A 15,149-nucleotide genomic window follows, 5' to 3' on the forward strand; every position below is an offset into this window, starting at 1 on the left:
TTCCAACGCGGCTTATAAGCGGTCTCTCCACGCGGATCACAGCAATAAGACACAGGTGTTCGTCATTTGCACTTGACCTACTTGCTCGTCTCTTCTCTCTCCCATTACAGACCGCGCTGAACCACGCCCCCCTCGCCACAAAAAGCATGTCATTATAAAAAAAGAACTTAAAGGTGAACTAAGTAACTTTTTTACCTTAACTGAACAGCTTCGGAGTCATTGGAATGGTTATATTACTTATTTCGGGTTGAATGGTGGTCGTTTCGCACCCCCCTGGTGCCCGTGAGCGGAAAATACGCACTTGCAACTTTGAGCCGGCGGGTCGCCGGCCGCCGCGTCAGGAAGTATCGCGTGATATCAGGTCTCGCAATGTAAACAATTGCTTTACGGCCAAAAGAAATCTGCTAAAATGCTGTCATTATTGCGCTCCCTCACGCTGTTCGAACCCGAATGAAGAAGACGTTTTAAAGAATGTCCCATCTGCTTTGATGTCGTTGATCTGCTAGCCTCTGGTGTTTGAGAATCACCAACGAGTTTTTACAACAGTGTTGTCAAATATCTATTCCGAAGCTGTGGGGGGGAGCTCTAGAGAGAAACCTGCGAGCAAAAAGCGAGAATACAGCGAAGAAATCCCGAAACTACTGAGCCCCGCTTTAACCTCATCCATGAACATGATTTTTCGATTCCCGTCTGACTGATTTACATCCACGGTGGAGTTTAAAACGACAGTTCCCATCATTCCACGCTCCTTCACATCGTCATCAAGCTACGCCGTTGTTGTTGTTTGGAATGTAGCGCCCTCTAGCGGCAAAAAATTCTTGCATATTGTAGCTTTAAGTTAAAAAATAGCTGATGATGAATTACTGAATTAATAATAATAATAAAAAATTATTAGCTTTTATTACATGTACAACAATAATTCTGTTGTTCTGCCACCAGATTTATATTTATCTGTCCACAGGAATATTTACTTGTTTTTTGAAGGATAAAAAGATAGCACCAAGATATTTAAGCTCCCACGTTGAGTTCTTTCATAATTCATAATGGGTTTTTTTTATAACATCGCTGTGCACGTGATTGTAAATCACTTGACGTACCCTTTTCACGAAGGAAAGTAAACAAATAAATGATCAATATTTTTCAGCTGGTGGGAGGTGCTGATGATATTTCAGTGTAATGCACTGCAGAAAAAAGCTAACATGATCCTACAATCATTTTAAGTAATATAAATACACCTAATGGGCAAACTAGGAAACAACAAAAGAGAAAACATGAAATGATTGATGAGGACGAATGAAAGCTATTGTTACAGCACTCACACGTAAAGCAGCACAGTTTTCTCATACATAGAGCTTCCACTTTATCACAGAGTATGGATTGATTCATACGAATGCAGAAATCATAGGCCAATCTTTGTCTCAACACCCACCAGGCACGTTTCACTTCATTTCCCCGAGGTCATCAAGTGACATATTGTTATGTCATAATGGGATATCGCTTTCCCACCAATTTATAAATGCTTTCACTGTTAATAATCTTACGTTTCTCCGTTCTGACAGAAAGCACTCCATTTTATTATAAAAACATCAGCGCGCGAAGATGCACGAGGCATCTGAAACAATATCTCCGACGCTCTCTTCTGACAACACCATATATTTAGCCTGCAATAACATGATCACCTTTTATCTTCCGTCGTGTCAAATCTGACAGCAACAGCATTTGTCGAGGAAAGCACTTAAGTGCCATCTGTGTGTGAAGGACACTTTACATCTGTGAAATAGACAGGATAGTTGATTGGCACATCAACACCAACAGATAAATTATGCATAAAATAGACCATATTTAATAGACCCATTATAATCATCTCGATCAAGATGACAGGTCTGCAAAAAAAAATATGTATATTAATATAAACATACCATTCAAAAGTTAAGGTTCAGTTGTTGTTTTTAGAGGGTGCATTAAATTAATCAAAAGTTTCAATAAAGACATTAATCATGTTTCTTAAGATTCAAATAAATGCTGTTCTTTTGAACTTCCTATTTAATTAAAGAATCCTGAAATAAAATGTTTCACAATTTCCACAAAAATAATAAGCAGCTCAGCTGTTTTCAACATTGATAATAATAAGAAAAGTTTCCTGCGCATCAAATCAGCATATCAAAATGATTTCGGAAGGATCATGTGACACCGAAAAGTGGAGTAATGATGCTGAAAATTCAGATTTACCATCACAAGAATAAACAAAATTTGTAAATATATTAAAATACAAAACTGTTATTTCAAATTAGAATATTATTTCTCAATATTACAGTTTTTACTGTATTTTTGGTCAAATAAATGCAGCCTCGGTGAGCATAAGAACATAAAAAAATATGATTAATATGAACTTTTATGTCATATTTCTCACTACAAAAAGAAACAAATAACAGCACTGTTGCAGAAGTGCTGCAGAATGAGCACATTTATGATGTGGAGTAATATGAATCATGAAGCAATCTGCTACATTGCAGAAAGGAACTGACCAAATGTCTAAAAACAAGATTTACATCCTGTGGCAGCAGAAACAGCATCTAGTGAAGGTCTCATAGATGATGGAGGGAGGTAGAAAAATACCTCAAATTGAGATGGTTGAGAATAGTGCTGTTTGCTAAGGCGACTGTGAGCTAGAGTTAGGGATATGCACAAACTCACACGGTTTGTACACGTGAACATAAATGACACCTCAAATCCTGTTGAGCAGAGGTGTACTTACTAACAGTCTCAAACAATCACACACGATTTTCATTTGGTGGATGAAAACAATACTTCAAAATACAGCTACGATCTGCACTCAAAATGTAAAACCTTTTTAGTTGCTTTATTTTACAATATTTACAGAGGAATAACACATCTCCAGCAGGTATATTTCATTCCCTCCAGTTCTCTGCTGCCAATGACTGGAACGAATTGCAAAAATCCTTGAAGCTAGAGGTTCCTATCTCCCTCACTAACTTTAAGCATCAGCTGTCAAAGCTGCTTATCGATCACTGCACCTGTATATAGCCCTTCTGTAAATACTCACCCTACTATTTCATCCCCTTATTTATTTTTGTACTTCCGCTCATTTTGCACTCCAGTATCTCTATTTGCACATCATCATTTGCATATTCCATCATTCCAGTGTTAATGCTAATCTGTAATTTATTTCGCCACTATGGCCTATTTATTGTCCTATCTTCCTAATCTTACTGCATTTTGCACTACATTTGCACTCTGTAGGCTACATAGAATTTTGTATTGTGTTATTGACTGTACGTTTGTTTATTTCCCATGTGTTGGTGTTTTTGTCGCACTGTTTTGCTTTGTCTTGGCCAGGTCGCAGTTGTAAATGAGAACTTGTTCTCAACTGACCTACCTGGTTAAATAAATGTTAAATTAAAAAAAATATATATATGTTTCAGCTCACAGGCCTTCTACTTACATTTCCGAAATGTAAAAAGCATGTTAAAAAAGTTATTATTAAGCTGAAATAGCAGTGAGAAGATATGGAAAGGTGTGCGAATATCGGGGGTATCGCATTACAAGTAATGAGAGTTACGTAATCAAATGACTTTTTTTCAAGGGTAACACTTGAAACACAGGAACAAATGAGTAACGCAATATTACAATTTTACTAACTACTATTAACTAACAAGAAACTCTGATTAACGAATTAGTAAGTAATAGCGCTCAGTTAAATGAGGTAGTTCACTATTAGCTAATTATTAACTACTATTTTGTCATACCTCCCATATTAGTAAGAACTACTATACAGGTTCATAATTAATGTGAATAATCATCATGGTCACCTACTAGTAATGACTCAAGTGTAACTACTTCCTTCAGAAGGAATTACTCATTATTTGGATCAGTATTCTAAAGTGAAAAGCATGATAACTCTCTAGTAATACAGTATCTCACCACCCAATTTAAAAGAAAGAAATGAGAAAAAGAAAGGAACTTAAGAATTTTTAAGATCATTAAGAGTTCTGCATATTGTGACAATATTTCCATGAAAATTAAGCACATTTTTTTCATGCCGAGAAATGCTGAGAAAACGCTCTTTTCATTTACTGTAACACGGGGCTAGTTGTAACACACTTGTTTTTAAATACTTCCACACATGCTAGCATGACAAAACTTGGTGTATTTACTAGTTGCCATATCAACACTATATAGAGAAAATATGTTTTTGAAGATATCCATAGACATTTATTAAACCATAGCAAAAGTACATTTCTTACTTAAGGTAATTTTTCATCTCTATTTTTTGTGTTTATTTAAAATTAGACAAATCTGATATTATTTGAATCTCCAATATGTTATTTAACAGTTGAGATAGTTATTTAATGATTCGCTAACTAGCAGAAGACACTAGCCGGGTTTAAATCCCAGTTGTGCAGGCGGGGCATGTTGTCACACTGCGTTACAATGTGCCCCTATTAGAAATATGCTATTACATTCTATACTTTTATTAATTCTATTGAGAAAACATGAGAAAAAGGTGAATAAAGACTGAGAGTCAATGTTCAGAAATGACTAATTATTTATTTGTTTTGAACTATGTTGTATAGCTGTGTTTTCCTGTGTTCGTAGTTAAAACTCAAAAATGAGTTTATATTTAATTATTAAAAAATGCCATTATTTTATATGAAAAAGTGAATAATTGTATTTTATTTAGAAAATATTTTAGTTTGTCTTTTTTTTTTTTTTATTAGATCAGATAACATTTTAAGCTGTTTTATGGTCATGTTACAATGTGCCCCACCTATGGGGCATGTTGTCACATTTCACTTCCATTCTTTCGGGGTATATCAAGAAAAAAGTATATACTGTATTAATAAAACAAAACCACATAATTTTACTATGAGATGTGGGAAATTAATGTGGGAAAAAATAAATACTCTGAACCATAAGTAGATTTACACAAACTGAGAAAGTCAAAAAGTGTTACTTTGTGCCCCGCTCTCCCCTAAAGCCCAAAATCCCAATTATATAAATAATGTATACATCATAGTAGTGTTAGTTGTCTTTAAGTAATCTTGATTTCATTTTTTAAACCATTTTATATCACAGTATTCTATTTTACAATACAATATAGTAAAAAATGTATGATTTTTGAATTCATTTGGAAAAAAATTATAAAAATGATGCAGGGGAAATATGTTTTGATCGTCATGCAGATAAATATCACGCTACCAAACAATTTAAAGGTCATCATTGATTTTGGTGTTAAATGTGCCCAGGAATAAGATTCACCATGACACAATAAAGAAAGAGACAGAGAGTACAGACATGTAATAGAGTCACACTGACATCTCAGACAGATATTAAAATCCATCACCTCTAGAAATATACTATGATGATAAAAGAAAGAAAGAAATACAGAGTACAGCCATCTCACAATTCTCACACAATCCTCTAGATTTAAAATCCTCAAGGTTTAACATAAACCCACAACTTGGCGTTTAAAAGTGCTCTTATCTAAGCGACTTTTCAGACCGCAAATAAAAGCACAAGTTATAAAGAAGACAACTTTAAATTAGATCCTCCAATAAAGTAAAAAACGCCCGCATGAATAGCAGAATATTAAGCACGATTGTGCCTCTATCAAATCTCTTTAATGATCACAGAACAAAGTTCTTCGATTGGAACTTCATCATCGTATAAAGACCGTTATTAAAGTGATAATCGCCATCCAAAGACCTGCCAAAGCTGTTCTCAACACGTGGCTGTTATTGCTCTAACAGAGGCACTCTTTGAAGGGCAGGTGAAAACACACTCCCGTCTGTCAGTGCTGAGCCTGAACTGATTGCTCATAATTGTACTTCATGGGGGATGTTCTTTTTCATCTGGGCTCCGAACATCAAACGCAATTCCCAATTAATCCCGTCTATCAGACCCACTTTATCACAGCCACCACTCCAAATATAGCCCCTCCTTTGAGCGGAATCAAAAGCTATTCTAAGGCAGGCAATTCTTCCACTGCTTAAACCCTAATCATTGTCATCAGAAAGCCCTACTTAGGGCTGAAATGCAAAAAGCAGCTTGAGAGGGTGAATAAGAATTCGCTCTAAATATCTTCATTTCTTAAAGCTACACTGTGTAGGATTTTCTCCCGTCTGGCGGTGAAATTGTTTGTGACTACCAACTGAATATTACTTTCTAGCCCCTCCCATTCCGATGGCGTTTTAACTCCTACGGCGGCCGTATTATTTCAAATCTGCCGGCAGTCGCGAGTAATCTCCCCCTCGCATTCGTCACGGTGCCACTGAGTGTAAAAACGCGAAAGGCGAAGCTTGAATTTCCAGGTATGTCCCTCTTTGGCTAATGTATTTTCAAGATGGAGGCGCAACATGGCTGCCGCCATTCGAGCGACTCGCTCGTATGTATTCTAAATGGCAGATTCTACGCTTACGAGAATACTTGATTAGTTGGTACAAGTAATTACACATGAGCATATATATTTTTGAAAGAACAAAGTGTTTTTTGCTAAGAATCAACTTCAAAAATTACACAGTGCAGCTTTAAAAAACATGTATAATATTCTAAAAATCGCACAAGACTTCAGTTAAAGTTGAGTAACACGTGCATGGCAGCAGGTTAAGTTTGGAGAACAATGTAACAAGGTCAGATGAATGAGTTATTAATGAATAGCATGAAAGTAATCAAAGCACAACAGATGCAGTAGTTTGGCTTAATTGATTTGAATGATGAGAACTGCAGGTTTCCATGCTTTGCTTCTGGTGGCACAATAACTGAGCTCGGGGACAAAGAAGTGGAATAAAGAGTTGCGTTTGCGCTGGCCATCTGTTGTGTGTGGTTTTCGACTGCCACCTGAGGTGTCCATTTATCTAACGTAATGGAAAAATATGAGATTATCTATAAAATATTCAGGCAGTGAAGTGACATAAATGATATGATATGATATGACAAGAAAACACTGAAATGTATCTCTTTATCTTTATTGTCTATTGTATAAATCAACTCGGATGATCAATGAAATGATTCATATCATATCAATATACAACCTGGAATTATATCAGGTTAAAATCAGATTTTAATCAAATTTATGATTTAATGGTCAATACATGTAATTGTACTGTGAAATACTATTAAATTGTTGCTGTTTTTTGGCAAATAAAAAGTATGAATTACCATATAGTTAATTGTGCAAATCTTTATTATTTTCAACAAGACAATACAGTAAAATATTGTTCTCGTGTTATCATTTTTTTGTTAGTAAAGAATATTCCCCTTCTTGAAAAGCAGTAAAAGGTCCCAGAAATCCCTGTGTGACAGATCACATATTATTTGATTGTATTATAAATAGCAAAGCTTCTTTGTATTTCTTGGCATTTTATTTGAAATGTTATGTTGTTTAATTAACGGCTATCACATGCACTTTAGTGTTTTAGTGCCCTTTTTTCATGTGTTAGTGGAAAAGGCGTTTTTTATAAACTTTTGAAGTAAAAAAAATTTATTCAAAGTGATTTACAAATGAGGAACATCATCGTAAGAGCCAACAATACTTGCGGGACCCAATGCCAAGTTTCAAGCATAAACTCTAGCTAGAGCTGAAGTGAAATGCAGAAAAGTACAGAAGAACAGAGCACTGCTCACAGAAGGGGTGTGTCTTCAAAGTTCAGGAAATCAAGTAATTAAATTATACAGTAAGTAAAATGTAACCTGCACTGCAAATTTTTAACATATTCAGCAGGATATTTTATAGAAAGCTGAATGCACGAAGATCATTGATAGAGACTCTTTTTTTTTTTTTTTGCCATTTCTAATCATTATTTCTACAAACAACAGCCTGTACCCATATACTTAAAATATAGACCTACACTACCGGTCAAAAGTTTGTAATAATGATAATAAATGAATTTTTTTTTTTTTTTTTTTTTGAAAGAAGTCTCTTATGCTCACCAAGTCTTCATTTAATTTAAAATACATTAAAAACAGCCATTGCTCCAAAATAACTACCTAACTACTATAACGAACTATAGTCTTTTGTTTTAAATGGCACGACAACAACTAAAATAATGGGATGCAATATAAAATCTAATCAATGCTCAGTTAACGTGCCATTTAAAACGTGCACAGAACTAACAGAATGCAAAAGCAAGATCTCTACCCTCTACTCTTCCATACACATGAACCACCAGAGAGAAGCTCACTGACTTTAATGTCACTACCTGATCTTGTTGATACGCTTTTCCCGGCGCGCTGGATTCCGACGAAGTCATGCTGAAGACGCGACTATAAACACTGATGTAGGCGCTCTTCAGAGGGAATAAAAAGCGTTACTCTCACTGAAACCCATTCCGTGTTGGAGAGAGAGAGAGAGAGAGAGAGAGAGAGAGAGAGAGAGAGAGAGAGAGAGAGAGAGAGCGACTAAACGCACTTAATTTAGACTCGCTGCATATGTCTCGAGCTGAGCGCGCGCTGAACAGCAAACAGTCAAGTAGCGCGAGGCGTTGCGCAGCTGCAGAACTACAGCTTGAGGTTCTTGTCATGCAGTGGTTTTCATGTCTCCATCGTATGTGTCTTAATGTAGTGGATAAAACATTAAACTAACAACTTTTGAAGCATATGAAATAAATGAATAAATCATTCATATTAGTTTAATCGCAGTCTTTTATCACAGCCCTTGTGACAAGTACACTTTAGAATACTTTTTAAAAGACTATGGAAACAATTTACTTGAATGCAAACTGAATGACACCTTTGCAATTTAATGAAAATGTAGGCTTATTATATTTAAAATTTATATTAAACGTGATTCGTTTTTTAACTACTTACAGTAGTAGGCTAGGGGCTGGGGTCTATTTTAAAAAATATATAATTATACATTTAAAATACAATAGAAGTTCACAATAAATGCAATTTGGGGCACTTTAACGCTCAAATATGAAGGTACAGATGGAAGTGTTCAAGGAGCACCTGTGCACATTAGAGGCTCAATAAGTTAACAGGGCTCTCACCAAGATTTCATTTGAATTATTAGATTTTTTTTTAACTTTTAATCAAATAATCCAGTAGCAAACAAACACATTTTTTTCTTTTCTTACAATAAATAAATAACGGTTAGTGTCATGTAGCTTTTTTATTTGGTAGATTCAACAGCTACATTGTGTACGGTCACAAGTAGTAACACGAGTAGCCTACTTTTAGAGTGAAAACAGGTGGGAAAAAATAGGAAGAAGATAACTAAATATCTTATTTTATGTTCCTCATACAGGTTTGGAATGATGTCAGGGTGAATATACTGTATGATGACAATTTTCATTTCTGGGTGAACTATCCTTTTAACCAATCTGCTTTGCAGCAGAACATGAGAATCTGATCATTGCTTTAATATCAGTTGTTCAGTGTGGTCAGAGCTTGTGTCGGGTCCACAGCGCCCCAGACGCAACACATGCATTCAACAGTCTCTTTCACCAGCACTGAGCCCTAATTTAGCACATCTCCCATCTCCCTCTAGACGTGTCACACCGCACCTTCCCATTTTCTTTGTACAGAAGTCTGCGCCACCACCATTTTATCACATTCATATGGAAATGTAAAAGGAGCAGGCTGAAATCGTCAGCATAATGAGTGACAGTGAGTTCAGGTCTAAATAAGTGGGGAGAGAGACACCACGACTGCTTTGTTCATCAGAAAACTGACTGACACCTCCGCACTGAACCAATGATGCACTTACGAAAAGAAATAGAAAACTGCTGTTTTGTCAGACAAATGGTAATGAGGGGAAATGCAAATGATATTTTATTATCTAAATACGTGTCTTTCCAATACTATTCATTGACATGATAGTTCACCCATAAATGACAATTCTGTCATCTTTTACTCACCCTTATGTTGTTTTCAACCTGTATAAATTTCTTCATTGTGTAGAATAATACGTAACTGCAGTTTCCAGGTGAAATGAACACTAGTGCCAATAAAAGCACATACAACTGTAATTTCTTTTCACACAAATTATGATTATAGGGGCAGATTATTGATAAATATTTGTTTTGCACAGGTACTTGCACAATAGTATGTTATAGTGCATGATTTTGTAAACCTATACAACGCATGCATCACATAACAAGCTCCATATGTATGGTGTGATAACGGCTGCCTCCCCCTTAATACCATCCAAACCCCCATCACTTAAATCGCCCCTCTTCATCAGGTTCCCGACTGCAGTGGGTGTGAGAGAGAGGGGCGCAACCAGTAACAACCAGGACTGGCGGTGAGTGATGAGGCACACCTGAATGGAAAGGAGCGTCGTCACTGCTGCTGTTAAAGTCCACATGAAATCAAAACATGACGTTTTTTGGCTTTTAGTCAGCTTCTCATCAGATTTTCTGTACAAACAAATGCTAGAATCTAAAGTGTCCCACCCCCTACACTATAAATAGAAGCTGCGGCTAAAATCAGTCACTTGTTCACACATGTTGGCACATAGGGGAGATATATATATACACTATATAGGGGATAGGGAATGATTCAGACAGTGTAAATATGCTTTCCATTGGGGCGAAAGAAGTCTGGTTTCACGTCAGTGTCACGTGAACCACGCAGCGCGCACACAGTCTGCTCCGGTCCAGACACACGACAACACAGAGCGGATCATATGCGCGAGTTGGTGCACACCAGAAAACGTATCAGACCCATTTGAATTCTGCACAGAATGCTATATTTTAAAGCGATATGGAGGAGATTAGAAGGAGAAACGGTTCGAGATTAAGAGGAAACTGCTGCTTTACCGAGCTGCGACGTAAAAGAAACGCTATTCGCATTTTTTTTAAAGGGGAGGAGCTGTTCGATATGCTCCGCCCACCCTGTTTCAGCGGAAATTACGTCAACATGCTGCGCGTTTCAAGGCACTTCAGTGGGCCTTTAAATGCAGAGCGCACCTCTCTACGGGAGACCGTGTCCAGGAGGGGAGCGGAGAGGGATTTGCGCGCTGCCAAGCCGTGAGTGAAAATTTTATGTTTATTTTTATGTTAATAAATACCTCTCCGAGGCCTGACGCTACACCCACTGTGTCTGTCGTTGCTCTTCCCGCCACAATGGCTTTTCTGATGTAGTAAACTTGCTCAGTAGCTCACCTGGTACAGCATTGCACTTTTGCAGCACGTTCAGGTACGAGTGCTGTGAAACATTAGTCACTATAAGAGTTTAAAGACTTAGTAAGCTAAAAGGGCATAGTTGCTTAACAAATGTGTTTTTATCTCATGGTTGTTTTGTTAACACTATCGGTTAGATTTATAGGGTAGGGTTTACTGTAGGTGGTACATTTTTCAAATGCAAGCATTAATCTTTTAGAGCCACTAAACGGACATTTTATTACAGAAACCGCCACGATATAGGCTACAGCAACCATCATTATAAAACGTTAACAGATTCCATTCATCTGTTTGGGAGAATAAAACAGTATGCCCTTTTAGCACCACTCACTGGACATTTCACTTTGAAAGTGTAGTGAAATGTGCAAAAAGCAACATAATAGCATGTTGCAGAAATGTCACCACAGGCAAGTTTTTCCCAATGAGCCTGGATTGTAATGTCCATAATGACTAGTGTGTTATGCATATACAGCCATACAATAATTATATGTATTTATTCACTAAAAAGCTTGCATTCTGTCCTAACTCTCAAATAATTCATTCAAGCAATCAACATTGTCAATATCTTTTAAAAAAAGTAACATTTTAAAGTAATATTTTAAAAAGACATTTTTATGACTAAGAATAAATACACCATAAAGCGATTTTCTATCATTTCTAATCAGTCAAAGTGGTCTCAAATTGAAGGTAACCTGAGTTTGAATCCTGGTTTCTGTTTTTTTCCTGATAAAGGTGAAAGTTTTTCTGCTCTTGTGCAGTAACGGGCATTTCTGTATTTTAACTTAAAACAGACCTACATTCAAAATCACTGAGAAGGGATTTGATCCCACAGTCAAGAATACAACAAAAATAAATGTGAATGAATCTGTTATAATTAAATTGCTGTAGTAATTAGTATACTATTTTGGTTGCTTAATTATTCCTTAATTCCCTTGAATATAAACATACTTCATTTCTTTTCTCGCCATCTCACTTTACAATGAATGTTGTCATGGCAACTAACACCAATTGCCATGCCGCTTGGCTAAGCAGAGCAGCGAGAAAGTGAACAATCATTTCCACTACCTACACCGTTTTGTCATTTAGTTATTTCACGTGCATGGCACAAAAGTTACAGTAATTAACTAATCTTGCTGTTGGAAATAGAGCAGTAGTATACAAACATAAATGACATCATTCTGAGAGTTTTAAAGGTCAAACAAGCTAAATTATAAACAGCACTAAAGAGATCTTAAAGCTACAGCCGCTCTTGCAGGAAGAAAATGATTGAGTGAATATTCGTTTAAATATCGCAATGTATACATAAAAGGATACTGAAAGGAAGAAGGCCTGGTCTGATCTGTGCTCAGAAGATCCACAATCTGATCACCACAAATAAAAGCATCTAGCTAAACAACACATCTTTCAGTATCAGTGGAAAACGGTCTGCTAATGGATAGCTTGAGCGCTAATTTAAGCAGTATAAACAACATCTCAAGGCCACAAGGCCAAGTGATGGCAGGCTGAGTGCTGGGACTGGCAAGGATTCATTTCCATGTCGTCAATCTCATATTGAGATGTTTCACGAAGCAGGCAACACCATATTACAAGACATAAACAAAGAAGAAAATGGCGCAATTATCTATTTTTGATCTACTTCCAGCCTTTCTCGTGTCTCTAACGCTCGCAGCTAATGCACAGAGGCGTTGCATTAGTCACACTCGGAGACTCTGCCATGAATAGATTTACCAGCATGTCGATTATCCAGCCCGCTTCTTGTGGCTATACGAGATGGAGGAAGCAGAAAGCTGTCCGTTATATTTTGCCTGTTCAGTGGTTGATTTCAAAAGCAAAGAAAAAGATGAAACAAGGACTCAATGTTCATTCAAGTGCAGTAAATAACAACAGACCTCCCATTAACAAAGCAGAGTACTGAAAAGCATATTGAAAAGTAAATACTGTGTACTGGCTATAAGTAGTATGTGAAGAGTATGAGTTAAGCAACAATAACTGTTTGCATGAAATTAAAATTCACCTCATCTACTTTGCCACCGTTTGATAATGTTTAATCAAAATGTCATGATTCGATCTTTCAGTGAAAAGGACAGAATTCTCTCTGGTGACGTAAACAGAAATTGACTGCAAGCTCGCATTTGTTTTTGAGTGCAAAGGCCACCTCTCAGAATCCAATCACCAACCAATGGATAGAACAAAGTCCCTGTCGTACATTTTGTTCTCTGATGTACGTCTCGATGGGGAATAAAAGATCTGTTGCTACTTCCTTTTCATTGCAACTTTACAACTGTAGTACTCCTACTCTGTTTTCACATCACTTTAGTAAAAACTGACAAATATCAAAATTGTGTCTGATATTAATTCTTCACATTAGAAATGCCATTATACATACTGTATATACATACTGGAAAATTGGAGGCTCCTACAGTTTTAAAATGAATATTCTTATAATTATAATATTTATTTTAAATCTCACATAGTGACTGCAGTATTCAATATTAATTAATTCTTTTTAGTTCACCAGTGGAACCTCTACTGCTGCATTTTTCTGCATTTCTAAATACATGTATTGTGTATTATTTATCGTTGGCAGTAAAACATCTCAGAGGCATCACACCAGGAACAATGTGGTATTTTGCAAAACACAACTGCAAAACAGAAGAGGAACGAAGACAATAGCGTATACAGAACTCATCTAGGAAAACCTCATTTATTGGTGCCAAATCATGAATTGCAGCAATGTAGAGAGCTCAACTTTGACCCTCATTTCTCTCTGAGTACAGTCGAAATGCCTGAATGCTGATGGCGCCAACACCCCTTTTCCTGAGAGGAAATTGTAGTAAGGGAGCTGCTGGCTCGAGAGAAGGATTTCACATGCTGTTCTAATCGTACAAATCACAGGCTTCTGTTGTAAACTGCCAAACCATTTTGTACTTGAAATATTGTTATGGCCAAAGTGTTTTACAGAAATTCCACATAGTTATCTAGGAATTACTGAATAGTGTTAACCTTCTAAAACAAAGGTTAAAAAAATTAGAGAGTTGTATTATGAATCATTAACACTACGAAGCCTATTGTATCGTATTTGACAGGCACATTTGAATGTCCTATTTAAAATCTACTTCTAGTATAAGGTGCCTGCACTTCCTGCACTGATTTTGGGGTATTTCTAATTTTGTTTATTATAATATTATATATAATTTTTTTTTTATATTCCCCCTGTAGTCAATAATTGTATCCCTAAAAACTCATCTTTGATCACCAAAATGACATATTGAAACATTTTTTCCTTGAAAAAAAATTTGTTCATGCCTTAAAATAGCTTGAATGTAACTCTACACCCTTGCCTCATTTAGTATGCGCGGTTATATGAATATGCAAATTAGCCCCGCCTCCACTCACTCACTCACACCAGCTCAGAGATCCACTCGTTGACGATCACACGTTGACCAGGGGTGCGTTTCCCAAAGCCAACTATGGTCGCAAGTTCCGTCGTTACCTATAGAGCTGGTAAGTCCCGCCCATCCGTAAAACCCCAAGTGGACCTCTAGGTTGAAAAATCGTCAATGCAAGTGAATGTGAGAAAATAATTATTTTCTGGTCCCGTTTGAATTGTGCCATGAATGTGAACATATGTTGTCTGTGAATTTTTTATATAATTTTTCATGTTACGAGTTTGACAGTATATTGTATGATTCTTTGGCTAGCAGTTGTGGAAAAGACATAACGAGAAAGACTACATGTCGCCTATGTGACGTCACCCCATAACACGTTTTCCCTCCACTTGTCAAATCACGGTGCTAATGCTGCGATAATCTATGGAGACAGATCGAGATGCCTGTGTGTTTTGTACCCAAATGTCACCATTCAAACCAAATGGGCTGTTCTTTCTTCAGATTCCCGCGTCGAAAGCAGCGAAGAGTTGTAGTCCATTAAGTGCTCTCACACAAAGTCTAACCGTATCAAACTTCTACCCGCTAAATTGTAGCATTCTTCACACGAAAAATTATA

At 36.6% G+C, this 15,149-nt stretch overlaps 1 protein-coding gene across 6 annotated transcripts in view; it reads right to left on the reverse strand.

Annotated features, from left to right (window-relative positions):
- Nucleotides 1–15,149, reverse strand: part of dpp6b (dipeptidyl-peptidase 6b) — a 159,137-nt gene that overhangs the window by 58,571 nt on the left and 85,417 nt on the right. The window contains exon 1 of one of the 6 annotated variants that reach the window (XM_084411386.1): nucleotides 8,220–8,455. The exons of the other annotated variants lie outside the window; for them this stretch is intronic. Within the exon in view, the coding sequence (XP_084267512.1) occupies nucleotides 8,220–8,270 (51 nt within the window). The 5' untranslated portion in view covers nucleotides 8,271–8,455. Of the gene's footprint in view, nucleotides 1–8,219; nucleotides 8,456–15,149 lie in introns of those variants that run through there. 6 annotated transcript variants of the gene reach the window in all.

This window comes from Rutilus rutilus (genome assembly GCF_951802725.1).
Source record: "Rutilus rutilus genome assembly, chromosome: 6".
NCBI lineage: Eukaryota > Metazoa > Chordata > Actinopteri > Cypriniformes > Leuciscidae > Rutilus > Rutilus rutilus.